Consider the following 8,059-nt stretch of genomic DNA (forward strand, 5'->3'; position numbering starts at 1 on the left):
ACCTTCTCCTCCTCTCATATTCCCAGTTTGCTACCCACACGGAAGTCCACATGACTGAGTTTTCCGTTGCAAACAATTAATCCCCGATTCAACTCAATAAAAAAAAAAGAGGCACTTCTTTGGGATTAAAGATTTGCTATATATATATATATATATTTCCTTTTTAATATAAGATAAAGAGAGACGGGAAGGAGGGAGAGGAAGAAGCGAGGGAGAGGGGAGGGAGAGAGAGAGAGACTCCATAGCGTTGCTCCACCGTTTATGAAGATTTCTCTTTTGCATGGTGTTCCCATTTGCTGTGTGTGGAGGGACGTGGCTCGAACCCGGGTTCCTGTGCAAAGTTCCCGTGCGCTTTGTGTGTGTGTGGGTGGGGGGGGGGGACGACTATCTCCCGTCCCCCACAGATTCATTTTCTTTGGCAAGGAATTGAGGACTGTCGCCAAGACTTGAGAGGAACTTGCGAGCAGCACGGAAGCCCACCGCCGGGCGTGCAGTGGACCCCAGACCCGCCCCGCCTTGGACCAGCCCGCCCCGCCCTCCCCACAGCTTCTGTGCCCGCAGCCCCGGGCTGCCCAGGGGGGAGGCGGCGTCCTGCGCGTCGTCACGGCCGCACCGGGGCTGCCGGGCGGCGGGGACGAGGGTCGCAGCGTCGCGGGGAAGCGGGCGGCGAGCGGGAGCCGCTGCGCGGGGTGGGGGCGGTGCTGGCCGCGCACGTCACTCAGGCCCCTCCACCCATGGGCGCCGAGCCCCCGGCGCCGCGAGCCAATGGGAGACGAGGACGGTCGTGAGTGGCAGCAGGGGAGGGCGCGAGCGGGGCGGCCCGGAGTGAAGTTGAAGCTCCCGCCGGCCGAGCTCCCCGAGAAGTTGGGGTGCGCCGCGGGGCAGGGGCGGGGGGCTTCCAGCCGGCACCTGCCGACGAGGGGCCTGGACGACGCCTCCCCCATGCGGCCCCCGCAGGAGCGCGCCGGGCCCGCGCGCTGAGCCGCCGGCAGCCGGGGCGCGGGGGGCGCGGGGGGCGCGGGGGTCCCGCGGCCATGAGCCCCGCTCCCAGGGGCGCGCCGCCGCACCCTTGCCCGCCCGCGGGGACCCGAGGTAGGTGCGGCGGGACACCCTCGGGGCGCCCAGCCCGGGGCCGAGGCCACCCCAGGGCGCCCCGAGGTGCCACCTGTGCCGCCGGCGCGCCTCGCAGTCCCGAGGGGCTGGATGTGCGAGTGCCGCTGACGATGACGATGATGATGATTTGTTACTATTATTTAGGGGCCCCTGAGTCTGGAGACCCCGGGTAGAGAGAGGTAGACAGTTCCGGAGCCAACGTGGAGGGCTGGGGGCACTGAAAGGCGCCCGCGGAGGTGTGCGGCTCCCCGGGACCTGGCGGGGCCTGGGCGCGGCCAGGGCGCGCAGAGCTGGGCACCGGGTTTTGGGGACGGGGACTGGACAACGTGGCCGCGGCAGGCATCGGCATGGGGACGAAGTTCGAGTATTATGTGCAGAGGACTCGTCCCACAGCTTATTTATTCATTGATTGAAAGCCAAACAAAAACCGCCACCGAGAATGGCAAAGAAATATGGGGCGCCCGGAGGCCCTTTCTGGCTCCCGGCTCCCCCCTTTTTTTTGTGGGTGGGGAGGTTTTGTCTTTCTTTCTTTCTTCCTTTCTTTCCTTCTTTCTTTCTTTCTTTTTTTTATTTTTATTTTTTAGGAATCCAGACAAGTGTATTGTGTGCTTGTGGAGCCTCAGATATCTCGTATGCTCTGATGCTGTTGTCTTCACTGTGGCCTAAAATTGTCGTCTTGACTTTGCTGTTTGTTTTGTTTTGTTTCCTCCCCCCCCCCCACCCCCCAAAGAGGCTGGAAGGCGCTCCCAAAGTCTGCGGTACTGAAGAGCAAACGTCCGGGATTATTATGTCTATTTTCCATGGACCCGGGTTCGCTGAAGCGAATAGAAGAAAAACTTGGCTGCTCCCGGGACCCGCAGGCCGTTGAGACTCCTAGGGTTGCCCGGATCGCCTCCTCGGGTGTTTTGAAGCTGTCTGGTGTTTGGCGCCCTACATTTTAAAAAAGAAAATATCGTCTGCTCGCCCGCCGCCCGGATCTTTTCCTACCATCCATAAACTGAAGCAAAGACTCTGATCTCTTCATTCAAAATATGCTTTCTATTTGGGCCACATAATGATATGTGATTAAAAAAAAAAGTTCAATTCTGGGTTTGGATGAATCTGTGGAGTGTGTATTGCAAGAGGAAAGGGGGAACGAGACACAATGAAAGAGAAGTCCAAAAATGCTGCCCGGACTAGGAGGGAGAAAGAAAACAGTGAATTTTATGAACTGGCCAAGTTACTGCCTCTGCCCTCAGCTATCACTTCGCAGCTGGACAAGGCGTCCATAATCAGGCTCACCACCAGCTATCTGAAAATGAGAGTGGTGTTCCCAGAAGGTAAGTGACTCTGCCCAGATAGAATTTCAAAGAGAGACTGGGGACAGGACGGGCTTTGGACGGGGTTTGCCAAAAGGTCCTTGAGCCGGCCGGAGGGGACGTTCCTGCGCCTGCATTCGTGCTCTGCGGAGGGGAGCTGAGCAGGTCTGCTGGACTCAGGACCTTGCTGAGCTCAGAATTCCTTCTGCCATTTTGCGGCTCTTGCGACTTCCCCACCGAGATGTTTTCTTCACGCCATCAGATCTGTTTGGGGGGGAAGCAGCCCCATGGTGCTTTTGTCAAGGCTTCACCTGGACTCAGTTGAAACTACTACTAATCCAAACACAACTCACTTACCTTTTTCCCCCTTTCATTTCTCTGGGTAGAATTATTTCTAGTAGAAGCAAGGACACTCACTGCCGGAGTTTTGTAGTTTTGGTCCTGTTTCCCATACATACGGACCTAGCTAAGCCAGACAGTCATTTCACTCTGTAGCTGCAAATTCGGAGCAGACAGTGACTGTCTTCAACGGACCCATTCTCTAGACTATTCCGTCCCATGTGTTCTCAGGGTTCGAGCTAGTCCTAGGTTCGAACACAAAGCCCGGTGCTTGATATTTGATATTTACTCCAACATTAAAGATATATATGTATATCCAGATTAAGATGATTAGCTGGCTTTTCTAAAAATATTTTCTGGGTGGCTGGTTGGCAAACTGATTCTTGAAAAAACTGTCTTAGAAGGCCTAGGAGTTAGAATAGCTGAGGTGACGGGATTTAAAGCTTGTATATGGATGAGTGAAAGCTGCTGTTTGAGCAAAGTGTTGCCTTTACAGAGCATTGTCCTCTATAGGAAAAAGAAACTTCTCTTTCCCATTTCTTCTGCCATTCCCTTTATCCACATTCTCATTCTCTCCCTCCCCTCTCCCCTCCCCTCCCCTCCTCTCCTCTCCTCTCTCTCTCTCTCTCTCTCTCTCTCTCTCACACACACACACACACACACACACACACTTAAATAGCTTCCTTGGGCAGGGGGCTTGTGAATGTATAGGAAAGAATATCAAACACACACACACACACACACACACACACACACACACACATCCAAGAACTGGAACTCTCCTTGTTCACATTCTGAGCTCAGGATTTGATGCTTAGAGTGGCTGGTGATGTTTGGGTGTGTGTGTGTTCTTTTAAGGAGATGGGGGGTAAGTCACTATTGTATTTGGAGTTTCCACTTTCTTTGCTCTTGACTGAAAGTTATTTTTCTGAATCAAAGACTCAGAAAACATGCCCAAAATTCATCAGAGACATTGAAAGAAAACTTACACAGAGTAGTTCAAGTTTTACCCCTCAAATAATCCGTGATGTTATGACTGTTTTACTCTTAAAACAATCCCTTGAACAATCTCTGACGACTAACAACTGGAGAGAAAAATCAAAGTGTAAAGCCTGAAAAGTTGTTTTACAAAAAAAAAAAGAAAGAAAGAAGGGGGGAGAATATATGTTTTAAAACCCAATACCAGTATATGTTTATCTCCTTTGCATCCTCTGCTGCAAATCGCTGGCAGAGAAATTAGGATGACACTAGTCTATCTCCTGTAATAGGGGGGTGGGGTGGAGAGAGATCTCATTGTTCTGGAGACTGTCAACACCTACTTGATAAGAATAAAGCTGTTGTGGACTGCGCTGGCCACGCTGCTCCTAACAGGATTATTAGCAGTGATTTGTCAGCTCCTGCTGTCTCAGTGGGCTCCCTTTCTGCGTGATTCCTTGCGGGTCTCCTCAATTATCAGTGCCCAAGTCGCTTGCTGTTTGATCAGAAGCAGCATATGGTGCGACTTGCAGGGCGACGAATGGCGAGTCTGCGGGCCCGGGGCGGGCGGGAGCCGGGAGCCTCTGGTCTGGTGCGCCCTGGGAGCCCATCAAGGCCGGGCCGGCGCAGCCGCTGGGCAGGTCAGGCTGGGCTCTGCTGTTGTGATCTTGCTCCTAGGATAACAAGTTCCATGAATTCTAGATCAAGTGAAACTCAAATAGGTGGAACCAAAAAGTAAGCTCTTTTGAGCTAACTTGTGATTTTTAAAGAGCTAGTGAAAAAACTTTTGGGAATCCCCTGGGCCGCCAGGCCAAGGTACTAAGTTTAACCACAAGTGCCCTTTCTGGTACTAGGTGCTTGTAACCGGGTGCACCATGCCCACCCTCCACCCCAAGTTTGCTTTCTGCAACAGCCCCTCAACTCCCACCCCTCCGGAGTCCAGCCTCCCCCCAGGACCCTCCCTCTTTCCTTCTGTGGGTGAGTGTGAGTTTGTAGGAGGAGGGGATGGATGAGTGTGAATTCTGAGCACGTCACTCATTTCCCCAGCTACTGTTGAGCTGTGACTCATGGAGGCCTACTCCCAGTGAGTGAGAGGGGTCATCCACACAGCTGGCTCCCAGGAACGAGGTTTAATTTTTAGAGTGGATCAGGTCTCAAAATCCAAACACACACACACACACACACACACACACACACACAGAATCCAAACACAAACACACAAACACACACTCACCACCACCACCACCATCCCCAACCAACAGCTTTCCAGTGAAGTTCAGGGAGCACAAGCCGCAGAACCTGGCATGACCTGTAGAGGGCGCCAGGGGCGGTGCAGCCTTTCACAGAGGGCGCAGGGTGGGCAAGATGGGGGGCCAGCAGGGAAAATGAATATTCTGTTGGTTAGTGGGTGAGACTTTTAAAAAAAAAATCCATGAGAAATGGATAGTTTTTGTTTGATGGGGAAATTCTTTTGTAAATGTGAAGCCTCCAGCCTACCTTAGCACATAGTAGATTTTCAATTAAAAAATGGCTTCAGGCACGGGATAAGTACAGGTGTTTCACCATGAGACACATTCTGTGTGATACACAACATGGGTTTTTGCAAGGTATGGAGCCTACACTAATTAGAAATAGCGTAACATCTTAGATACAGGCAAACCCATGACTGTAAACATCCACTGTGTTTCACTCACAGAACAGTTAACTTGTAATTCCTTGTGATGTCAAAATGCTTAAACCAGCAAATAAAATCTTTCAATACTTAGGTTTGAAAAAAAAAGTGTAACACCCTCAAACTATCCTTCCTTCTGTCCTTCCTTCTGTCCTTCCTTCCTTCCTTCCTTCATTCTTTCCTCCCTCCCTGGGAGCTATACCCCCACCCCAGTGGATTAGTTATCTGAAGTGTTCTTTTACTTGTGTAGGTTAAAAACTGAGTTGAATGGGGGGGAGGCAGCAAACAGGAGTGGGGCTTGGGTGCCTGGAGAATTAAGAGCAATACCATAGATTAGTGATTTCCTAGTTTTTTTTTTTTAACCATCAAGAAGATTGTTATTAACATTTTAAAGCTGTATACCTCAACATTAAGTTTATATTTTATTTTAAATGCCTTTCAAAGTAAAAAAAAAAAAAAAAAGAAGAAGGCATTTAGAAATTTCCGCTATTATCCAAGTCAGAAAGAAAGGATAAAAAGAGAGAGGGACCCCACCTGCAGGGGAGTCGCTTCACAGGCAGTGAAGCAGGTCTGCAGGTGTCTGTCTTTCTCTCCCCCTCTCTGTCTTCCCCTCCTCTCTCCATTTCTCTCTGTCCTATCCAACAACAATAATAACTACAACAATAAAACAACAAGGGCAACAAAAGGGAATAAATAAATAAGGGAATTGGCATGTAAGTGAGCAAAAGGGCCAAGTTCAACTAAAAAGTAATAAATTTTGCTCTGCAGATATAATACCATTTGACTTTGGGAGTAATAATACTTGCATAACAGAATCCGAGAGCAACTGACACGCTCTCAATCCGACAGCCTTTCAGAACTTCGTGGCATTGCACTGCCATCTATTTCATTGTGAGCTGTCTTGGGAAAAATAAAATTAATCACCGGCTTAAAATTAACAGTTGTGCAGGGAAGAGAGTTCTTACAAAGTCTGGAAGGAGGGGGAAGATCAAACAAACCCCCACAGACCCTCTCTATAATACTCATCTCCAGATCGAAATCCTTAACCTCCTTATGTATTTTCTGAGCCCAAGAACTGAAAGGAAAAAGAGGCCTCATTTCCCACGTGGTTTGGGTGATTTAAGGCTGTTTTTCTTGCTGCTGGGGAAAGGATTGAGCATCAGGTTTCCATGTTTATTTTCTTACAGAAGTTTTTCTCATTTAAAAGCCTTTAAGCACAGTTTACGCTCCACGCTGGTTTTCTCTGTTCCATTCCAGTTTTGATGTTGACTTAAAATGTAAAGTGCAGAACTAAACTCCGTGCAGAGCATTTGCAAGGCAGATTATGCGCCAGCAATTGTGGGGAACATCAGTGAAAAATGCTTTTTATTTATTTGCTTTCAAGAAAGTCAGTGCTAATAAAAACAAAAAGAATAAGGAAACCAGGATGATATAAACTATGTTGGAATGCTTACTGAAAGCAGGATAAAAATCACCTGCTTTAAGGGAAACTCAGGTTTAATTTCCATATGACAAACCTGATGTCTGGCGTGGGGGAGCGCGATCTTTTCAATTCTTGGAGGATTCTTGCTCAGGCAGCTTTGAGCTTTTGGAGACCCAACTGTGGCCACAGAAAGTGAATTTGTGGCTTTTCTCCATCTGTCCTGTCCGCCCAGGTATCTCAAGGAAATGAGGTTTGGCTCTAACACCGTATGGTTTTGACAATCTGTTTCTGATTCAGGGAAACCTTTACTTTGGGGTGTGCGGGAGAACTGCCAATTATTTAGCAAGGAGCTTGCAAGTTTAGTGCAAAACAAACCAACAAAACAGCAACAAAGTGGTGTCTGAAAACCGCAAGCAAACATGCCTTCTGCTGAGAGCCGCTGGAATAGCTGGGCCCGGGTGACAGTGACCTGGTCTCAGACACTAGGACTCCCTGGTGGCTCCATTAGTGTCGTGTGTGTGTGTGTGTGTGTGTGTGTGTGTGTGTGTGTGTGTGTGTGTGTGTGTGTGTTGGGGGTGGTATCTTGCACCAGCCGGCTGATTGCTCCAGTCTCACCTTGGCCCCTGCAGTCAGCACTTCTTTCCTGGAGCCGGAGCCGGGCCGCCAAGTGTGCGCTCACTGGCTGCAGGGACTGGATGGACCTTCAGAGATCTCCAAAAGCAGTGAGCCCGCTATCCCGGGAAGCGCCCTGGCCATTGTCCTGAGGACACGCTTAGATCCGGTGGCCCCAGGAGAATGGCCTTAGGTGTGGTCATTGGATGTGTGCTGTCCAGCAGAAACATGGAGCACAGGGCGAGGCGACCCCTTCTGCTTGCCCAGCGGCTGGTGGCATTGCCACCACCTGACCACCCTGCAAGGCTCAGGGTCCTGGGGCCACGGCGGTGGGCCGGTTCCAGATGCCGCACTGGACACTCTTGTCCCCTCACGGCGGAGCCTGGGGCCGAGCCCCGCGTTCCTGCAGTTTGCAATTTGGTTGCTGCCGGCCCAGTCAGGGAGAGTGCCGAACCACGAACCATGGAGTTGGCAGGGTGGGGGTGAGGGGAGTGGATTACTGAGGAGAAGGGAGTGGAGTCAGGCAGTGATGGGCAGGGCACACTCTGGAGTCCAGGCTGCTGTGGGGGAGAGAGTCGGACCCCCATGGGGCCACCAAGGCCATGGGGAAGTGGACCACACCGGTGT

General features: G+C 50.8%; 1 protein-coding gene across 2 annotated transcripts in view; it reads left to right on the forward strand.

Annotated features, from left to right (window-relative positions):
- Positions 1-965: 965 nt before the first annotated feature.
- SIM1 (SIM bHLH transcription factor 1) overlaps positions 966-8,059 on the forward strand; it is a 93,416-nt gene continuing 86,322 nt past the window's right edge. For both annotated transcript variants that reach the window (XM_060190714.1, XM_060190715.1), the window contains exons 1-2: positions 966-1,092; positions 1,844-2,432. In XM_060190714.1, the coding sequence (XP_060046697.1) occupies positions 2,258-2,432 (175 nt within the window). In that variant the 5' untranslated portion in view covers positions 966-1,092; positions 1,844-2,257. The remainder of the gene's footprint in view (positions 1,093-1,843; positions 2,433-8,059) is intronic.

This window comes from Erinaceus europaeus, chromosome 4 (assembly GCF_950295315.1).
Source record: "Erinaceus europaeus chromosome 4, mEriEur2.1, whole genome shotgun sequence".
In the NCBI taxonomy this organism is placed as follows: domain Eukaryota; kingdom Metazoa; phylum Chordata; class Mammalia; order Eulipotyphla; family Erinaceidae; genus Erinaceus; species Erinaceus europaeus.